Source organism: Poecilia reticulata, linkage group LG20, assembly GCF_000633615.1.
Source record: "Poecilia reticulata strain Guanapo linkage group LG20, Guppy_female_1.0+MT, whole genome shotgun sequence".
Lineage (NCBI taxonomy): Eukaryota > Metazoa > Chordata > Actinopteri > Cyprinodontiformes > Poeciliidae > Poecilia > Poecilia reticulata.
Window position 1 is genome coordinate 12,241,024 of NC_024350.1, and position 22,034 is coordinate 12,263,057.

The 22,034-nt window shown below is 40.6% G+C and overlaps 1 protein-coding gene across 6 annotated transcripts in view; it reads right to left on the minus strand.

Moving 5' to 3' along the window:
- Positions 1 to 22,034, minus strand: part of phldb2b (pleckstrin homology-like domain, family B, member 2b) — a 38,518-nt gene that overhangs the window by 7,555 nt on the left and 8,929 nt on the right. The window contains exons 1-16 of one of the 6 annotated variants that reach the window (XM_008438728.2): positions 20,306 to 20,524; positions 14,610 to 14,729; positions 12,571 to 12,752; positions 11,075 to 12,280; positions 7,614 to 7,991; positions 6,633 to 6,794; positions 6,315 to 6,452; positions 4,582 to 4,710; positions 3,025 to 3,180; positions 2,830 to 2,940; positions 2,654 to 2,728; positions 2,500 to 2,565; positions 2,051 to 2,203; positions 1,664 to 1,891; positions 664 to 807; positions 422 to 521 (exon numbers count right to left, since the gene is read on the minus strand). In XM_008438728.2, the coding sequence (XP_008436950.1) occupies positions 422 to 521; positions 664 to 807; positions 1,664 to 1,891; positions 2,051 to 2,203; positions 2,500 to 2,565; positions 2,654 to 2,728; positions 2,830 to 2,940; positions 3,025 to 3,180; positions 4,582 to 4,710; positions 6,315 to 6,452; positions 6,633 to 6,794; positions 7,614 to 7,991; positions 11,075 to 12,280; positions 12,571 to 12,752; positions 14,610 to 14,664 (3,283 nt within the window). In that variant the 5' untranslated portion in view covers positions 14,665 to 14,729; positions 20,306 to 20,524. Of the gene's footprint in view, positions 1 to 421; positions 522 to 663; positions 808 to 1,663; positions 1,892 to 2,050; positions 2,204 to 2,499; positions 2,566 to 2,653; positions 2,729 to 2,829; positions 2,941 to 3,024; positions 3,181 to 4,581; positions 4,711 to 6,314; positions 6,453 to 6,632; positions 6,795 to 7,613; positions 7,992 to 11,074; positions 12,281 to 12,570; positions 12,753 to 14,609; positions 14,730 to 20,305; positions 20,525 to 22,034 lie in introns of those variants that run through there. The other 5 variants (XM_008438722.2, XM_008438724.2, XM_008438723.2 and 2 more) reach the window with 5 other exon arrangements.

Sequence of the window (22,034 nt, forward strand, 5' to 3'; positions counted from 1 at the left end):
TTACTTGAGTGATTTAAATCCAAGGGAAGTGAACATATTTTCCTAACGAGGTCTAATGGCTTACAGAAACTATTGTGGATGTCAGTGTTGGAAAAGATCAAATAGTGACTGGAAGTTTCTTGTAAACGGGATTTTCAGCTTTTTATCCGATTACTAAAGAATCAAGAAGCAGCTCTCCTGCACACAGTATCCTAAATAAATAAGTGAGCAAAATTAGATTTCCCAAAACGCCATGCAACACAAACCCCTATGTATAATTTCCTAACTTGGAGAAATTATTCTTTGTATTTTCTTAAGGATTGCCAGCTGTAAGTCAGCAAAATGCCAGGACTGTTTGTACAAACTTCAATTTCTCTGAAGCAGAATATAATTACTTAATTAACGCTTGTTGTTTCTAGTTACACTCTTCATGTGTTTGTACCTTTCTGTAGACGACGGGATTCAGTCTCCTTGCTGGACAGAGAGAGTATTCTGGGAAGAATACTGCCACAACTTGAGCTTTGCACCAGAGGCTGATGGGACTAGAGGAACAAAAAAAAAAAACAGTTTCCAACAGTAAGAAACCTCAATATGACTGAATGAGAAACTTTTCCTTCACAATTTATTAAAATTCTGTATTGTATAGCTACTGCAGGCTTGTGTGAATTGTTTACGCATGGGCACCTTTGTTTGATAGCTGCGTCCAAGTGTCGAGCTTGTGAACTGGGTATTCAGAGTGGGAATGTTCTTCTTCCTGGGTAAAGTATCACTCAGATGTGAACCACTTTCCCTCTCAGAGCGCTTTCTCTCTTCCAGCAAACGGAAATGCTAATTAAACAGACAGAGAGGGAAGAATTGCATATCGATAATTCACTATTCAATTGTTGAATTTAACTTAAACAGTGAAGTAAAACTGATAAGTCACTGTTTAGCTCATGAAGAATTACCCATTGCAATAATGTGACATAGACATTTTACTCTGCTGCCATCTGGTGGTAGAGATTAAAGTACTTATTATACAACAGTTTTGTGTCGTTTCACGTGTGTATCATAAACACTGCGCATAGAACAAGAATATTACAGACAAAAAAATAAAAATAAGATTAATAATAATATGCCATTAAATACAGCTGTGGCCAAAAGTTTTGAAACTGACAGAAATAATTCCTGCTTTACTTTAAGGTTGTCAATTTGGACTGAAGAAAATGTGATCATATTATGAAATGCAGTTATTTTGTGAGGTCAAGACAATTAGTTCATTTTTAATCAGAAAAACCTAATTTGCAGTTTTCTGTGTATGACTCAGTCAAGACGGGTAAAAAAGAGGCTATTTCTGAAAGCTGGACAGGGGTAGGATAATTTTCTCTAATAAAAATCCCTTCAGACTGTTTGACAAAGCTTGAGAAGAAAAGTCTAAGGCTACCATCGGTCCTGTATCATAAAGTGAAGCATCCTTTTATCACTGACGTGTGGGACTCAGCCACAGTTCTCAAAACTGTAAATGTGTGCTTAGTGTTAATTTGCTGTCTTTCTCTTTATAACCCTTAAAATATATTATTATGGAACTTCAGTGAAACTAGGGTTTATGAATAAGAAATAAAAGCTTCTTTAAGTCTCGAAATCTTTTGTCACAACCACATATCAACTATAGGCAACAATACACACATAACCACACACAAGTTACCTGCCTGTGTCGCTGATGATGGTTTTTGACAGGAAGAGGAGGTGGGGGAGAGTCGGGAAGAGGGGAGGGGTCTCGATAAGTTACCATGTTCTCTGGCCAGTGCACAGAGGGAGTTTTTGGGAGGGGACGAGCATTTACGTGGGCAGAAGAAGAAGAAGAAGAGGAGGAGGAGGAGGAGGAGGAGGAGGAAGAGCAGTGACAGTCGGCTGATAAAGAAGAGTGACAGAGCTTTAAAAAGAAAAACAAACACTATAAGATACAGAAACTGAGCAGGAGAAAAAGACAATGAAGAATAAATGTGGGGAGAGGGGAGTATACTCTCATCATCTGCTGGCCTATCAAACTACACACCGCAAAAACAAACAAACGTCACATGACTCCACACACCTCGTCCTCCGACGGCTTTGTGGAGTCTTCCTCGGGGGAAAGGTTTACCTCAGACTCGGGGGTCGTTTTGACCAGAGAAGGGGCAGAGGCAGGGTTAGGGTCCTGCCCAAGCTGTGAGTAAAGCTCATTGATTTCACTGACAGTGACATAGCCCTGGGGAGTATTATGAGGAAAAATAGAGGAAAGAGAACGGGTGAGGCATAGCGAGAAGTGGGTGAGTCACATTACCAATGCAAATATAGAAATTAGTAGTTAATATGTTGGCAGCAAAAAAGTTACTTACACACCTGGTAGTTACCATACATATCAGAACAGACAGTCAATATCATTTCAGCATTAATAAACAAGAGATTATTATTCGCCGAGATCGTTAGAGATCGTTGGAGACTGGAGACCAAGTCAAAAGGAAAAGGAAGGAAACACGGCAGACTCCAACAAGACAGGAGTACCTTAGCTTTCTTGAGAAATACATTGGACAGAAAGGACTGACACACATCGGCTAAAGAAGCTGTAGCCTAACAAGCAGAAAAGAAGATCCAAATGACTAAATCAGGGGGGAGTTAAGGAGTCTCATCAAGTCTGCTCGCTGTCAGTCAAACCTACCTCTCTTAGAGAGAAACTCCGGCCACCAGTGAGGTCAGCGTATTTTCTTTCCAGTGTTGCAAGGTTTTCCTTTTCCTAACAGAGAGAGAAGGAGGGGGAGAGAAAGAGAAAGAAACTTAGCCCTTGCACTAAATTTCTCCCGTTTAGAAGGGATCCAAACATGGGTATCGTCATACTCTTTGCAGCATCACTTCAAGGTTGCGCCTCTCCTTCAGGAAGCTCTCCTTTTCTCTCTGAGCCTGCTCGGTTATCTGCTCTGCTTGCTTCTTCAGAGCCAAGAGTCGCTCCTTAAAGGAGGAACAAAAAGCGCAAGCCTCAAATCAGTCACATTCGAGCAACTCTTTAGGTTCCGTAAAAATAAGATGTGTTACCTTGCGAGTGACGGTGCTGCGCTGGTAGTCGGCAGCCTCTCGGAGAAGTTCTTGTGTACGGGTCTCCTTCTCCTCATCCTGCCTGCTCTCCTTTTCCAGCTGCTGGAACTCCAGGTCTTCAAAGCGCTTTGTCTCTGCCTCAAGTACCTCACAGTCCTAATGCGCACAATAAGAAAAGACGGTGAAGGAGTAAAAACCAGTGAGTCTACAAAACGACCACTAAAACCGACTTTTGAAGATGACGACGAAAAAGGTGTAACATATGCCAGACGTATACATCAGGTATTACATACTGGCACACGTGTTGCTCTGACAGATCAAACTTATGTGATCTAAGATCTAAGCAAAAAACTTTAGTGAAACAAAACAAATGCAGGCAAAACAGTAAAAGAGACATATCCGACTTTCATGAACATTTACCAGTCATGCAAACACTGACCCATGGCTGTTTGACTTCACATGCAAAACATTAGAAACATTTAGGCATTCATTGATAAACAAAGCAAAAACTAAATCCCTATCAGGCTTTAATTTTAAACAAGGAATTGCTGTAATTAAAACATGAAAAATGAAAGCTAATATTCTATGCCCAAACTGGTGTTTCAGCCTTAGTATTTTAGAACCTTAATAGATCTCATCAGTTTCATGGTAAAGTAGCAACAGCAGAAACAAACAGAAGCTATTCAGTAAGAAAAGAGAACTTGAATGGTAGACAGCTTGAGTGAGTCCATAGAGAAGATGGGGTGATTTAGGTGAAGAAGTGCAGATTTTCTACATGCATAATGAAGTATGCAAGCATCCCGTGCCTTTTCCAGTCCACCCCGCAAACACTTTCCCACATTCATATTCTAGTCAATGCCACAGGGTTGCATGAACTGATGTGAGTTTAATGTGCCTTTGCATGCTTTTTATCTTCTACAAAACAAAATAATTTGCTGAAACAGCAAAGAAAGATCAGTGCTTAGCAATTTATTCCCAACTCTGAAACCTGTTTACATTTTTCAAAAAATATTACAGTCAGAACCCTTAATGGGAATTTACGAAATAGATGGAAAATGATTAACTTTTCCACAAAAAAAATTATATTTTTGTATTTTTTAATTTAAAAAAAAATATGCAAAAGGTCGGTGTGAATTTGTGTGCTGTTGCAAAAATAACTCTAGTTCAGTAATATTTCATGGGATGCATCTGAGAAGAACAGCCTGGCTGTAAATGCTTAATGCAGATCCTCCTGAAAACAGTGGTTGTAATGGATTTTATTTGGGGTATACAAGTAAAATGGGATGCATGGATATGCATACCATGTTTTTCTAATTTTAAATAATACAAATTTTATGAATCATTTCTCATTTTCCCTCCACTTCACAATTACAAGTTTATGGTTGCAATGTTGAAAAATATAGGAAAGTTCAAGCTGCAAGAATAACTTTTGCATGGCACTGTACAGAGCTGTGGCAGTATGTATGCGTGTGTGTGTGTGTGTGTGTGTGTGTGTGTGTGTGTGTGTGTGTGTGTGTGTCTGTGTGTGTGTGTGTGTCTGCGTGTGTGTGTACTGACCCTGGCTAGCTGCTCCTGTAGGGGCTCCTTGGTGGCTTCAGGGCAGCTGTCCAGCTGGGAGCGCTGCTCACACACAATCTGAGCCAACCTCTCTACTCTGTCCCTTTCTGCCTGCAGCAACTCGCACGCCTGGTACACGCATGTTTCCATACGTGTACATGTACGCACATTCCCACGCAACAACACGGACACCATGTACACATTTGTGCATGTGTACATATATATATAAAAAAAAAAAAAAGAAACAAAGACAAGAACACATACACACGCAGGACAGAGAGAGGATGGCTGAGTTAGTGGGGACTTGCAGGATGACAGTTAGTTATCATGGCTTTAAAGTCAGTAACACTAGCCTAGAGGAAGGGAGGGGGTCAAGGGGTACGGAGGAGAAAAAAAAAAAAACTCTGGCAGAGTAATGGAGCGCTTGTTACAGGGAACGGGGAGGTGGTATGTGAGAGTAGGATAAACGTTGCAACAGATTCGTGTCCTGCCTTTTGTCAAGTTTGTTTGCATGACAATGACTGAAGGAATGGGTGGGAATGGAAACAAGGACATAAGGGATGGTTCAGCAGAGGATTAACTGGCACATTAGTGCTCCTTTCTGTGTATACACGACACAAAACAGCCACCCAAATATGTACAAGCACTCAACTTTATTTCTGAACTGCAGTTTTCCAAACAGTTTCTGATTGATTCCTCTGTCTTTCCCTCTCTCGGTCGTTTTCCCCGACTGCAGCTGGGTAGACATTTTTGCTCAGGTGGAAGGAATGAACACAGCAAACTGTAATTTTGCTTCATACTCGTGTTTAAATGTAAAATCATAAATATCAATTCCACCTGTTTATCTAGCAATTTGCACATTTTTCCTATTCGTGCAACCTTAAGGGAGTTTAAATAAGAAAAAAGTTACACCCATGTATATATTTGTAGATTTAATGCAGTAGTGTGTGAGACAGAATAGCTCTGGGGACTGATGCATCCTGGGTAGTATTAGCAGATATATATTTGGAGCAGAGAAAGCATGAGACGGATTAACACCTTCCAGTTGCTCACATGACCCCTGAACATATGAGTCTCTGGGCTGCCTATATATTTGTAAGATTATATTCCATGGTTAAAATTCTGCCAACTGTTAAAAGGCTGAAAACTTCTCCATAACTTACACTAAGGCAGTGGTTCTTAACCTTTTATGAGGTACCGAACCCCCCCAGTTTCATGTGCGCATTCACCGAACCCTTCTCACCACCCCCCCGCCGACACACAGAATGCTTTGCGGTATTCTGATTTAGTAATGTAATTATATTAGTTGTGTTACCACCCCCACGCCACTAGAGGCAGTAGCAAACCCGAAAAGATGCAACTAAGGAGCAGATTTAGACTATAGAATTTGGTAAAAACGGTGAGTTTTGCTGAAGTAATTAAAGACACAAGTTCAAATCCATGCTGAGAGTGGAGCTCCTTCAATCAGGGCTCCTCCGCAGCACTGATTGGCTTAGCAATGTAACGTGATCCTCTGCAGCAAGTGATGGCAAAGCGGGGCGTCATTACGACTTTACACAAGTGTGTCTTTACCTCCGCGGCAGAGGCTCCGCCGAACCCCTGGGGTTCGATCGAACCCAGGTTAAGAACCACTGCACTAAGGTTACAAGATTTGCATCTGCATCACTATCACTTACCAGAATCTAAAACCATAGGTCAAGACAATTATATAGCTTCAAAGTGAAGACTTCTACCTTTTCTTTTTCCTGTTGGGACTTTGTCTCCAAGTCTTCCATCTTGCTGTGAAGTTCATCCAAAGCTTCTTTCTCCCGGTGCAGAGCGCCTACTTCTGACTCTTGCTCCGCTTCGACCAGCGCTCGCTCAACTTCCACCTTTAGGAAATAAATCGGACTAGTTCCGGAGTTTCAAACTGAAGACATATGTTCTGGCTATTCTTTCTTGGATAAAACATTTTAACACGACAAAATGACAAAGAAATAGAAAGAACAAGGTTCTATGTCTTTTGAAAAGAATGTAAACAAATCAAATGGCCAGATTTAGCCGTCAGCTACCTCTTGGGCAGATTCCTCCATTTGGTTGTCCAGCTCCTTGATTTTTTGCTCCAGCTCCTCGATGTTGTTCAACACCTGAATTCTCTCCTCCTCTGCACGCCTCACTTCCTCCTCTGAAGGCATCGAGTCTTGCCCTAGGCAGGAAGCTGAGTCCTCTGCAGACTGGTAAAAACATACCTGATTGAACTCATTGAAACACAAAACTTCAATGTTGAGCTTTAAAAATGGAACAGAACTTATATTGGCCTTTACATAAGCAAGTGGAATAAAATTAGATGCAGTCCATATCAGTTCAAATGAGTAAAATAGAATAAACTACATTCACATACAATGCAAACTCAAAGAAACAAGCAATAGAGAGAAAATATTAAATAACATTTTAAAAACTATCACACAAGAATGTGTTTGTAACTTTAATAATAGACGTCGATTACAATCGAATATTGAAAAATATACTATTTTACCTATGTTCCTTTTTGTTTTTTAGATGAATTAATTCTATACATACAAGCCCACTGACACAGGCAGCAGCTGTCAACTTAAAATGGTAACACTTCACTTGCTCTAATCTAATAAATGAGCTGTAAATATCCCCCATCTGGGGACACAAATGGTATCAATCCTTTTCCAAGTATTTCAACAAGCAACCTTGTTACTTTCATGCTTTCCACAGAGACAATGGGAAGCATAAACACTTCATAAATAATAATCTAGGTCGATAAAGCTGATCCACGTACAATGCGCCCCGTAAACACATGATTTTACCACAATAGAAGGCAAACTTTTGATGACAAGATTTATAGTGAATGTATTTTGCTGTTTCTCTCAGATTTATGTCAAAGATTATGATTATAATGATTATAATGAATCATATTGAAGAAATTTGGGTTTTGAAAGGTAAACAACACACAAATATTGGCACAAAATGATCTCAAAATCCCCCTAACAACTGACAGTTTGAATAAAATATTTAACCGATACCTCATTTGTCCTCAGAGATCTTGAAGAGGGTGACGGAGCAAAGCTTCGTAGGCTGACTGCCGGCGATTCGGCCCTGTAGTCTCTGTGTCCGCTGCTGCGCCTCCGCCGCGCCTGCAGGTCGTCGTCAAAGTAACCGTTCTCTGATCCCGGGGAGGTCATGTGACCGCTCCCCGGAATCCCGTTAACAGCTGAAGAGTCCGAAAACACAGACGGCGTGTCATCATCGTCGTCGTTCACCTGGAGCTTCTCCAGCTCCTGGTTGATCTTCTGGAGATCCGCAACCGCCGACGTGGAGCTCGGCGCCGGTCCCCCTCCGTCCCTTTCGGCACGCCCAAGTTCCGAGCAAAGAGACAGGATGGTTTCTAGCCGCTGTCGCTCCTGAAGCAACCACACACACGCGTCAGTTGAATGAAGCACAGGATGTGCAAATTAGATCCTTCTATTATTTACAAAAAGGTCGAGGATAACCATGTTGTTTCCAAAATAAAAGACGCACAATATACAAGAAACTGTTTTACATAACATTTACATGTAAAGTACCTGATGATTATGGATAAAATTCTTAAATTCCACTTGATAACATAAGAATTACCTGGGGAAGCATTCCAGAAATGATGGCTGCAGTTCCAATCTGATTATTATTTATTTTGAACCCAGTACCATTCCTTTCATCTATTTTTAACAACATATAGTTAAATAAAACATATTTAAAATAAAAGAAGAGAATCTTCTCTCAGTTAGTATGCCCACAGAAAGAGTTCCCCTGCTGCTGTTGTTATTGCCAGAGTGCAGCTATAAGTGTCGACCTACGGAAGCTGTGAAGAGTCAAAACAACCTCCCTCACTCTACAATCTCTGGACAGAGAAGCACATGAGCCCCAACGCAGGCCTGCATAGGTAATATTACAAGCAAACAGATGAGGGGGAAAGAATTAGACTTGGTGTGTATGCGAGTCACAGCGAGAGACCAAGCGATCTAATGAGGAGGTGGACAGCTGTCAGATCCGATGGGAAGCGTGCGGGGAAACAAGACATCGCCCAAAACACGGGAATGTCTGTAATGCCACATAAGAAACAAGACACGTTCAAGGATAACATCATCTAGGAAGAACTGGTGAGGATGGGGAAGTGAAAATGTTGAGATATTCAACTCTAAGCAGAAGCCAACAGACTTCAGGAGAAATGTTTTCATAGGATGAAAACGGCACTAAACATATTTTGTAGCTATTGCAATTCTTTTCAGAACAACTATTACACTTTTGAGTGTAGCTTGTTTTTTTTCTACTGTATTTCAATAGAACCACACTGAGCCATTTCTAACATTTAATGTGACAGCACAACCTGAGATAAAGAGTCTATGCCAGTTTTTCACATTGACTGATTCAAAAGATAGACACTATAAAATGATGTTGATCTCAGATCAATGTACCCGGTCCAAAAAGGAAGCAGCAGTAGCACCCCTGGCTAAAGCTAGTGTAAATATACAAATAGTGCTTAGAAGTTAGAATTACTTAGTGTTCAATAACATGAAGTGAACACTTAATTTATTGTAGAGTATCAAGAGCTTCGCATTTCTAGATGCAGTTTATAAAAATAACCACTAGATGGCAGGAAAAGTTAAGACGATAGGAGATGATTTCCAATATTGAGCCTTAGGCTGAACTAAAATCCTGTTAATGGCTCTTCCCAGTTCCCACGTGCATCACTTCATAGAAACATATGAATCTGTAATTGTATTTCGGTTTTCGATGTCCACAGTCTTTTGATTTAATACCAACAAATACTGGTCATGCTGGTAAAGTGAGATTGAAACTGAGTGTTTGAGTAAACAAGGCAGAAATTACATCAGTGAGTTACCAAAGAGTAAGTTGATGCCATTTTAGTTTGAAGTCAGTTTTTCTTAGAATATGAGCTCTGTCTCTTTCCAAAAAAGAAGTGAAGTGTTTAATAATTCTAAAATCTATGCATTTAATCTAAATTAGTAAAATATGACAACGTATGAGAGATGCATAAAGACAGAGAAGCAATAACTATGATCGCACTTATTATTATGTGTTATGCATTTGTGTGTTTATCCACCTGCTACACTAAGTCTGTAATCTTGGTTTCCCTGACCCACATCTAAATGATGGGCTCTGCGGCTACTCAGTGGTTGAAACCGCTCTGGGCGGACCTCCAGATGACTGACATAAACATCTATCAACATGTACACACATACACACACAATCCAAGCGTAAGGTTAAGAATAGTCCTGTTAGTGCGGGCTAACTGCCATAAGCATCTGTTGAGTGGTAAACCTCACTATGTGTGTGTGTGTGCGTGTGCATGTGTGTGTGCTAAGCTCCCTGGGAGAGTATGTTTGAGAGGCCAAAGAGAATGCTATTCTGGAGGCAAACATTCCTATGCTAACTTGATTTCTGAAGACCATTTGTGAGCATGTGCATTCCACGCTTCCACTGTCAGTGATGACTTCTAACACAACCGTCCTTTTTTTTCTTCAGAGCCTTCATTTTAGGAGCACAGGACCCATCAGCAAGCATGGCTGATTTACAAAAAATATCCTCTTGAGACTCTTGTCAAAGACTCACAGGACCACCGTGGTCGAGATGGTCTGCCAAAATCAGTTCTCATTGTCACAGTTGGTTGAGGGAAAATTTTGTTCTCAGCTTCATGTTTTCCGGCCCTTCTTGTCACAACGCCCTTCGCGATCTTTTTGCTGTATGTGAAACTGTTGAGACTGGTCTGAATTTCATGGGTGTTTATATGTGGAAAACAGAGCTACTCAACTTCTGTGATCCAGTTTTCTGACTTATCTGTGCAAGGCAGGACAGCTCTTTCGATTCCACTGATAGAATTCTGCTTTTTCAGTCAGAGAGCAGAATAGGCAGTCTTGAAGAGCAATTGTTTAAGTCCGCAAGGAAGTACATACTGAAATACTAAACTCCTCCTGCTCAGTTCTGATCCAATGCAATGGAAGAGTTTCTCACCAAGGCCCTCCGTTCTATTTTTTCCCAGATAACATGGAAAATAAAATTTGATTTTCCAACTTGTCAATCATTATCTCCTCATCCTCCAAACTGTTTTGAACTCATAATAATAGTCGTTCCTCTCTGCCATGAACGCTGTGTTTACAATACTGCAGTAAACCACACATAAGAGAAAACACCATGATGTCCACTGCAATGAAGCTGTTTCAGAGGAGCTTGGTTCGAAGCGTCTTGTGGACCGTGAAGGGTCTGTGCAAAAACAAACATCCCAAAACCACGAGACCATGCTTCAACAGTTCAACCACGCTGGACCCTTCAGTAACAGAGTCCACACCGAAGAGTGTGATTATGGTCACCAACTACTTTTTGTTTTTTAGCTGCATCTCAAACATATACTGGTAATTAGACAAAAAACAACATCTTATCACTTACAGTAATTATAGACAACCTAACAGACAAATACTTTGCAACTTACCAGTCTCTCCACCTCCTGCTCACGAAGTCGCTCCTCTTTCTGTCTATGGTGATAATCCGTCAATTCTTCCTTCCCACTAAGAGAGCTAATACTTCCCCTTCTTTCCCTAAAACCACCAGGTGGAGCCACTCCTGCCTTTCCAAATGACTGTCTCCTCTCCCCAAGGCCCGTCCCATGATCCATCCCCGCCTTCCCAAATGAAGCCCGTGTTTCCCCGAGTCCCATCTCCAGGCCTCCAACTCGTCTATCCTTCTCCCCCAAGGACCTCTCAATAACTGCAGACACTCCTTGGGTGGAGTTAAATTCTGCCTCAGGAGGGCTGGATTTTGTGGAGCTGATTGAGCCCATTGAGCTGGTGGAGGTTAGGCTGAGTTTTTTGGCAACTCTTGGAGAAGAAGAGCCCCCTGCTTTAGATGGGATTGTCACATCTGGCGGGGCAGTTGTGGAATAAGTAGAGGAGGAAGAGCTTTTAGGGGAGGAAAGAGAAATAGACACAACACCTTCACCATGAGTATTGGTCTGGATGTGACTCTTGCTAGATACTTGCTGGTATGAGTTACTGGAGCTGTGGCTGTATTCAGGGTTGGCATTTGGACTGTGGCTGAAAGACTCCTTGCCTAATTTGTAACTCCCATTCATATCGGCTTGTCTCTGTGGGAGCGTTGATAAGGGCAGCGTTCCACTGCTTTCACCTCGAGGAGAAGGGGAAGGACAAAGACGTGGCAGTGATCGGCTATGTCCTCCAGTCATAAGGCCGCTGAGTGACCCGGCTGAATATTTCCTGGTTCGAATGGTGGGCGATGGATCTTGGCTCCCATAGGTACGCCGACCCAATCGAGGGCTTGAGGGCATGCTGACAGCACCTCCCGCTGACGCAGCGCGGGTCGTAGAGGAGGGAGGAAGAGAGAGGAGAACGTTGTCGCTACTGGCAACAGAAGTGGAAGAGCCTCCACCGTTCCATGTGGACAATAAAGGGGAGGAGCCTGGATTGTTCAGTCGTCGACTGTCGGGGACGCCACGGTTGTCCTGACTGCGGCTGGCAGAACCACGAGAGGAGGTCAAAGGGTCAGACCGTCGTCCAGGGGGAAGATGGGAACCAGATTTCAAAGAGACGGGTGGACGATCAGAGCTGTAGAAACGCCTCGCCTGTTCCTGATAGGCTGATGAAGACGTGGCAGGACTGGAAGTGGGTGTGGTGGGAGGAGACTGGAAAAAAAGGAAGGAAAAAATAAAAGACTCTCATAAACTTGTAAATAAATGACAAGGTACAAGAATTGTTGTTGTTTTTTTTTCTTTTTCAGTGACACAAGTAAAACATCCGGGATAATATTCAAACCCCTACGAGCAATCGTTGTTTTCACTACTAGAGAGAAAATGTTGGGGTTTTTTTTAGCCTAAAGCGGATATCAAGGATAACCAAACAAACTTCCTAAAGTCTATGAAAGCATTCAGTACAAGGATAATAAACCATGTGTTGGACTTGAAGCAGTGCTGACCTGTGTGACACTAAAATAGGAGGGGTTCGCATTCCCATTGGCTCTTAGGCTGTTTTCCAGGGCTATTTTTTTGCGTTGCAGGGTGTCCATCAAATCCCGGAGCTCAGAGGCTGATCGCATCCCTCTAGCACTACCACTGCCTCCGACTGCATGACTGTAGTCACTGCTGAACTTTAGATAATCTGCAAGAAAATATGTTAATTAATAGGTTAACAGGCAAGTTCATAGAAAACAGACTTAATTAGAAAGAGATTAGAAAAACAACCAAGCAAATTGGAACAATGTGCAAATATTTGATATGTTATGGAACTAAGAAAAGACAAAAATAAAAGAGAACTTTGAATTGTAATCCTTTTTGTAAAAAAAAAAAAATTGGGGCTAAATACAGACAAAAGTGCAGAATGAGAAAATGAAAGAAGAAAAACCAAAGGAGAAAGATTGTATGTCTACTTGAATTCACAGGTATTCAAAAATTAAGACTTTTGGCAGAGCACATTAAGTCAAAATTAATCCACAAGTGGAAAGGGAGAATCTAAGTATAGGATCTGACTCGCACACACATTTTGATTTAGTGTGGAAGTGCACACACAAGAACTGTCTATTAGATCCAAAACAAACAGTTTAACTTGAGCGGAGTTGCTTGGAATGGGGTTTTGGTTAATGAAAAGGCCCACAAACTATTGTAGAGTGCCCTAAAAAGACCCCCCCCCCCCCTCCCCACCACCGTTCCAAAGGCTTTTTATTTTGAGCACTTGCAGCAGAGTCTTTGAAGGTCTTTCCCTAAACCTCAACTGAGCCTGTTCTACTTCCTTCTTCCTCAACGTAACTCTATGCCAAAAAAATCTAGTTTTTTGCAGGACCAGCAGAGGTATGTTTGACTTATAGTCCTAGTTTGACGCACAGTAAAGACTGCCCAAAACTAGACTTAAATGTCCAGCCATCGACTGTGCAGGTGAAAACATATTAGGTGAAGGAGCAAAACCTGCCCATCTTTTTTTAAAACTTCTGTGGTTTTATGTGGAAAAGAAGCTATTACGATCTTAAGCTTAGACCACCCAGTGTTTTAATGCCACATTTACTCAGAAACACACACACACACGCACACACACATTCATGTGCGCGCAGACACGCACACACACGCTAGCAGAAACATTTTCCTTCTACCCAAAACTGTGGATCTGCTAGAGCAAAATAAAAAAGTGTTTCTCTAACCAGGAAAGATAATTGTTTAAGCTTGGTTGAAGAATTTCAAAGCATAAACTAAAATATCTAAAAGGTTAAAAGGACAAAAAAATAGCAACAAAAATGTGTCCATGTGGGAAACTGTTTAAAACTTGACACGGTGTTGAGAAATGGGGCAGAAAATGAAAGACATCATGAGATGTCATAAGATCTAGAACCTCACACACACATGGAGTTTGTGTCCATACATGGGCAGATTTAAAACAGAGCTGTGATGATGGTGTGCAACAACCCGCTTTTACCTCAGTAACTCTCCACTTTTTGAACTCCAGCTATTCTTGCTTTGTGTAGGAGTCTTCCCCTTAGAGTTCACGTCAGAATAAGACCCTGAACAAACTGGATGCTGAAGGCAGTAGTCGTAGCTCGCAGCAAAAACAGCTTTGTCTGTGTGTGTGTGTAAAGCTTTTGCCTCAGGTTAAAAAGATAAGGAATTCCACTGACAATTGCTCACACACCTTGCACTAATCAATCTCTGAGGAGACACTAAAATCCAGCTGTCTCACCATGGCAACCGGGTTACCAGATGAGAAAAACATTCCAATACTTTGGAAAGGTAAAATTTTTGCACATGTGTGACATGCTTAGATGTAAATCCACTCCAGTATCCAGTTACTGATTGCATATGTGTATGTTTTAAACAAGAGTACCAGGAATGGTGCAAATGTTTAAAATGGACAAAGTGGTTTAAGAGAGAGTAAAGGTTCAACAAAAAGAAGAGGGCACAGAAATACAAGCAGAACAGTTCCGGTTCAGGGAAAGGTTTTACAACCTTTAACGCCAATCTTCTGTGTAAGTACCTGTGTTGTAGGCTAAAGCTGACACTGGGCTCTTTTGTGGAAGCATGCTCTTCATTCTGCTGGCCTCTGCAGGATGGTTGAATCGGAAGTAGTAGGACTTACCCAGACACAGGGAATATCCTAGAAGAAAAACATAACAAAATAAGTGCCTAGAGTGCCATGAAAAAAAGTATTCTTTAACTTTTTTTTTGCATTAAAACTTTGCACTTTATTGGGGATTTCACATGAAAGACCAATGTAAAGTAGTCCAAACCTGCAAAGTAGAAAGCAAATGATTTTTAACAGTCGAACAATATCTGAGGTTTTTGAACTCAAGATTCCTGGACTGGCTTGTATTTAGCCAATAACTTTGTCACCAAACAGTATAATACTGCCACTTCTATGTTTCACAGTAAGGTAAACGGTGTTAACTTTAGATGGCTTGCAACAAACTGCAAATGGGATTTCGTATGCCGTTCTTTTAACAATGTCGGCTTTCTTCCTACAAATCTTTCAAAATTGGTAGGAATTTTTTTTCTTGCTTGATTTAATAGCTGTCCTCTTGACAGTTTGCTTCAGCTAAGCTTTGGATCTCAGAAAATATTCAATAGTTGCTATAGCCTCCTGACTACCAGTAGTTTATTTTTGTCCTCTGTAGAGGACATTTCTAAACTTGAATATCTCCCACCCCCTGCATTCTACTGAATTAATTCCTTTTGGTATCTGGAGAGGACATTTAGGGCTTTTCAATGATACCACATGTCAAGGGGTGGGACTTTTGTGCGTACCTTTGTCTAATTCATAAAAAATGGCATTTATCAGTAATAACACATTTTATGGGAAGAGACAAAGTAAGTGCATAAAACCTTTTATTACCTTACAAAGACTGTGGGATTTAAAAAAATGGTGATTGGACAATATTTTTTTTCCTGGTAGTCAGGAGTATAGGCCTCTTAGCTGTTTCTATGATTAATGCTCTTATTGCCCTGACCTGTCAGTTTTGGTAAACCTACCATGTCTCAGTAGGTGACAAAGCTTTTTTGAAAGCCACAAATCTTTTTCCTTGCACTTTGTAATTACGTGGTACTGTTTGTTAGTCTTTAAACCATAAGCCAATGAGTCAGAGAAGCTGGCTTGTAGCTGTTTTGAGTTTTCAAGTAAGAACAATAAACTGGAGGAAGGAAGGTATAGGGATGCATTCATCAGATTTGCTGTAGAATCGACTGGAGAAGAGCTTACAGTGAGTAAAAGCAAACTAATTAGCTATAAAGACTAAAGTGCATAATCAGATACACAGACAAAACTAAATCTTTTCAGGAAACAAATCTGTTGGCTTCAAATTCAAATAAGCTTGGAATATTTATTCACAGCCAGACTCTCTCCTGCTCATGCTCGCGCACAGCTAGCCATCCCAGTCCCACAGTGTTTGCTCTGGCCATCAATTAGGCGAAGAGGGCCAGGTATTAAACAAGACGTCAGGGTCGCAACCTCTGCAATACACAGCCAGCCACAGCTGTCCAAATACATCGCATAGCCACAGAAAAACAGCAGGGCTGACACTTAACGAGACTTAAGCGTTATTCAACACAAAAAGAACCAATGTATCAACTTTTCTTTTGTCCGCAACTTTTTCTCCATGAGTTACTCGCCGGATTTGCTGAGGACAGAAGATTCAGGTAAGCCTGTAAAACCCCATAATGTTCGCACATGTGTAAAGGGGCTGAGAAAGCACCTCCGGAATAGCTCCGTTACAGTTACATCAGATTCCTTAGATCTGAAGTCAGACACCACACTGAGGCAGGAGGGGGATAACAAGAGGGCGAGTGGAAAAAGACTCAATGGAAAAAAGTCAGTTATTTTCCTTACTCTTTTTTTTTTTGTCAGCGTCTTACATTTACTCTGTTCTTATTCCCACTCACAGCCTCGACTCCAGGTTAAAAGTGAGTGAATGCATTTTTTTTTTACCTTCATTAAATCCAAGAGGTTCTATCTGCCAGACTCTGCCTTGGACACAGCACTTTTTACCCCCCGCCCACCTTCAAAGTTGTAATTCTTAGCACAGAGGGAGACCTGAATGCGGTGCTGAGGTGGAGCAAACACCACACACACACACCCCCACCCCCCACCCCCCCCACACACACACGCACACACACATAGTTAAGAAAGAAATGTTTAGTCTACACAGCTGGACTGTGAACTATTCAAATCCATATCTATGTAAACAGAACCCGGCAAGTTTAGGCACAAACGGTGAGGAAGTGGCATTAAGACAGGAAGATCATAAAGACAAGTTTACATGAAGGAAAAGTCACGCACACTCAAACACACGCACACATATGCAGCTATTCAGATCTACACATATGCAGCTATTCAGATCTAATAATACATGTTTGTCAATGCCAGACATGAGTAATGAGAGTCTTCGACGTGTTGTGCATCATCCGTATGAGGAAACACGTCTTTAGAGTGTCTGCTTAATGAATCACAGCACCTCTCAGAATTTAGCAAGACTCCAATCAACAACAGTTGGATTCTCGCAAGTTAACCCTTGTGAAAATCCAATTTCCTCCCCCCAATAACCTCACCATGGGCTGTCTTTCAAGTGGGGAGTAAAAAGCATGCCCTGATTTGTTAACAGCCTCTTAGCTTTTTTAATTTCCTCTCAGCTCCTTCATCTATAAAATCTATTAACTAACCTGCTCTTCTCTTTTATGGCTTTGCAGCCTTTATTGCAGTATGCTCTGATATGTGATGGAGGCAAAGGGATAAAGATAAAAAAACAAACAAACATGCTATCTGTGTTAATCACGTAACATAAGATACACTTTCAAAGCCTTTTCTAAGTATTTACATCCACTCAACTGCTGTTTTTGTTTTCAAAACTTTCATTGCAAAACCTGGATGTATTTCATAGGAATTTTATTAAATAGATCAGCACAAAACAGTACTTATGACGTGACAAAAATAAAAATAGTTTTGACTGGGTTTGAAGATGACTTGTTGGATGCTGCAAAAGTATAAACTAGTAACTAGGTTCACCTTCCACCATTAGGCCTGTCATATTAACAAATTCTACTCGACGTTAAATGCTCCCCCTTATTTATATTAATGATGTTTTGATTCCATTTTCAAATAATGTATTGATAATGGCATAATAATGCAAGTTCTCCCTCTCAAAGAGCAATGAACTTACATTTTGTTCAGAACACTTCTCTGAAACTGGAAGGCATTTTAAACATTCAAAATAAAACACAACAACCAAAAACAAACAAACAAAAAAAATAAATAAAAAATGGAAATAAAAAAGCACACACAAATGAAACCTTAACTAAAATGGATCAAGATGTCTCTGTAAACAAAATTGCCCTTCAAAAAATATTAATCATCAGAAAAGAAATGATCAAGTTCATTTTAAGTTACTATGTGATTAATTGATTAACTGCTTACTGAACAGGCTTATCCATGAGGTCAGAGTCCATAAACATGACTGAGATCCACTCGTGTTTATGTGTTGGAATGGTCTAACCAAAGTTCAGACCAAAATCCAACTGAGAATCTGTAGCTGGACCTTAACATTGACGTTGACAAACACACGCCATTTAATATGAGCGAGTTTAAACTGTTGTGTAAAGACGAGCAAACATGTTAGTGTCTGTGCAAATCTGGTAGAAAGAAACTCACTGAGATAAAGTGGTGATTCAAACAGGCTGAATACAAACACACCTCACTGATCAGATTTTTTATCTGTACAACTTCATGAAAACGACGCATCCTTAACTTTCTGCTTCCCAGTTTTGCACTACTTGGCCTGTCACATAAAATTCCAACAAAATACATTGAAGTTTCTGGCTGCGACCTTTCAAGTTTTATTAATACTTTGCCAAGACGCTGTAAGTCCTTAATTGCCTAAATGAAATAAAATTAAGTCCCTTGTAATTAAAAGGTTGAAGTGATTCCAACTGTTCTACTCAATAAAACCCATTTGATCTCATTCACGTGCTCCCTTGTTAACCAGGAAATTGAGTTTGCTACCCGTGTCGGAGCATGCTTTACCCACAACACACACGGCATTCAAAGACCTTCTTCCATAACAAGAAACAACTTAAAATTTGTCTGTATATGCATTTACAGGATAATTTAGTCTGTGATCTACAAAGTCAGACCTCAGAGTCTTTGAGGACACAGATGTATGGGCCGTTTCATGTCTGGAGCCAATTTCTGTTCCCATGTAGATCTACAGCGTTATGGGAGGGGGAACTCTCGCTCCGTTTGGGTTAACATAAGTGGAGGATTTGGCAATTTGAGACAATTAGGCTACGGTGCAAAAATAAACAGGTCGTCGAGATCCCATGTCCAACAAGTGCCATGGTGAGGCTAGAGTGACCCGTCTTTATCAGCTTTGACGTTCAAGGTAATCACTCAAACACTTCAAAGTGCAGTTAGGAAAATTCCTGCCAGTTCTCGTCTGAATGGAGATATAGCTTTTCAAAAACAGTTGTGGTTAGAATGCAGCAGAAATCACTTGGATCTCGAAGGGAGTTTATTCATTCATGAAATGATGCATAAACACAAGATCCCAGTGGGAGAATAAGCCACACATTAACCCTCAGTGGAGCAGAGGGGATCAAAAGCAACTCCATGAAGATGGAGACGGATCTTTCTCAGGGGATACGTTAAAAGATTATAATTCTACGCAGCTCAGGTGACACAGCATCTCTGCTTCTTCTCAAATTGTACCCATGGCGCATTGACCAATTCAACTGTCACCAAGCCTAAAAAGCAAAAAGAAAATCAACAATCTTCCATCTGTTTTCAATCGGAAATGTAGACTAAAACTTGTAAACAAAGACAGGATGAGGTCGACACGTCTCTGTGGCTGATAAAAAAACAAACAAACAAAAAAAAAAACCAGCTCAAAAGTGCAAATGGCAAGCAGTGGACAGAAACCTGCAAGAACAATAACCTCACAGGTTTTGTGACCAGGTGTCAGGTAACATGACCGTGGCTGTGGCTGGCTTCATTACCATAAGGCTAGTACTCTTTTGTTTGCTCACCCCTCACCTGAGAGTTAACAAGCTTATTTATTCCTCCACAGTCCGCACATAAATGTTTTATTCAATTAGAGAGTGCATGTAGCGCAACAGATTGTGAAACAATACAGCTGGAATCTGACTGAGACTTTCAACACTATGTGGCTTTGCTTTCTCTCTGCAGCAGCAGTGATTTACACCTCCAAATAAATCTGCAACTAGTTACTTACTATTTAATTAAGGGTATTTCGCAAAGTTTTTAGCTTGATCGCAATCACAAGTAATCCTGGCAAAAAAAAAGAAAAAAAATAGCAAAATCAGATTATAACAAACCCAGCTGTCTTGAGACCTACCAGACAAAGAGACAGAGAGATAACCAAACCAAAAGGAAGCTTAATAAAGTCATACAGATTACATTTAACACATATGCACAAAAAAGTAGAGGACCTACCACTATGGCAGACTATAGGAAGCTAATACTATTTTAAATTCTTGATAAAATCACTTAATACGTCGAAATAATAATGGTAATTTATGTCCAACTAGACAGAAGGGAAAAAAATAGCATAAATAAACACATTTCATTCTGAAATATACAAAGAGATACATTTTACTAAAATGAAGGAAATTGGAAACAAATGACGCAACTGTAAATGCAACTTTGTAGCTAATAAATTCGTTACTAACCTTGTGAGTCCCATTCAGTAAACGCTCGGCGATTACAACAAGTATTGTTTTTCCTCTCTCTTTTTCTCAAGAGGTTTTATAGAGACCCCCGTTTTTACTGAACCTCTTCTGTAAGTAAAAGCTGAAATAAAAGCTCGTTATAAATCTGGGAGCTGCTGTTTGTTTCCCTGCTCAGTGATGAAACGCCTCCCCAGCCGTCCTGACTCCGTGTCGGAGAAAGTTCAGTGATTTACCATCCACCAGCCTCAGCCCGGGGACTGTACCAACTTTCACTATAAAAAAAGGGGGGGAGGGGTTTGGGGATCCCTGGTTGCCATTGGAGAAGTAACTTTAAAAGTAGGCAAAATAAAACAAAAATAAATAAAAATACATTTGTTTTTATCAGGTCACCGAGAAGACAAAATACGCATGGAAGTTTATAAGGTGCGCAATAAAAGCGTGGTATGTAGTCAACCCCGGTGTGTAGATGGTACGTTCAAAGACGGTACAACGGTGAGGTATGTGGAGGACGCCCCCTCAACTTTCTTTGTCTCCCTACCTATTTCTATTCAGCTTTTTTAAATCCACTGGACAAGTGTAGCGCCAAACATGCTAATGCGTTCAACTGTCTTCTCATTTCGGGCTTCTAAAATGTTTCAAAGATGACAAAGATAAGGTTTATACCAGGTGCTCAAAACAAGCTTGCGGTTTATGTAGAAGTTAGAAGATGGAAACAATGCAGCGAAATCATTTACATTTTAGAGGACACAGTCTAAGTCTACTCTCGGTTGCTTTGTTTCAGTGCTTTTATGAGGGATGGCTGTAAGACATTAAGGGCGAAAGTGGAGCAGCTGGTAGAGCAGCCTTGATTTGAATGAGTAATGAAGGTGAGTTTCTTTCTTTCTCTTTCTTTTTTTTTGTGCCCCGTGTATGTTACAGAGTCCAAACACATTTTTTCATGACAAAGATATATGCTTTTCCACACGCGGATCTTCAGGGTTATTCTCTTTTTTTCTTGTTTTTTTTTAGCTTATTTTAAGGTATTAATGTACATGATAGATGCTAACTTTTTAGGCAACAATGAAATAAAGTCTCTTCTCTTTTTTCCCATGTCTCTCCAGACCATACTAAATGCTTACATCAAATTCTAGAGTTTTTCAGACTGCATAGAAATCTGAACAATAATCATAGAGATGTTTTTTTCAGCAATATTCATATGTGACATATGTAGACTATATGCTTCACAGTCATGGTTGTTAGACATGCACTGTCGCCACTCCATACGAAAGTACTGGGCTCAAATCCTGTTACAGGCTCTTTCTTGCATGTTCTTGTAACATGGTTCTAATGTCCCCTTACTATCCAAAACCATGCACGCTAAGTTTATTGTGGCCTAAATTACCCTTAAGGGTGTGTGCATTCATGGTGGTTTGTCTTTGTGTTTCCCAATGAGGGACAGACTATCTATTCAGGGCATACCCCATCTCCAATGCTGAAGAAATGCACCAGATCCCTCACAAACCCATCAGGTCTACGGAAAACGAATGGATAATTTGATACTTTTGCAAACGGCTTGATTGCCATCGTTTCCTTAAATGGGCTGTATGTATCAGAAGTGCCTTCCAGCTGTTCCAATGACTTACCAGTGATGCTTATGTGATTCCAGGTCAAGCGCCAAATTCCAGAATCCAAAACAGATCATTTCCTAAACATAGTTAATTGGCTCCAGGCCTCCCTCGTGTGTATTTTT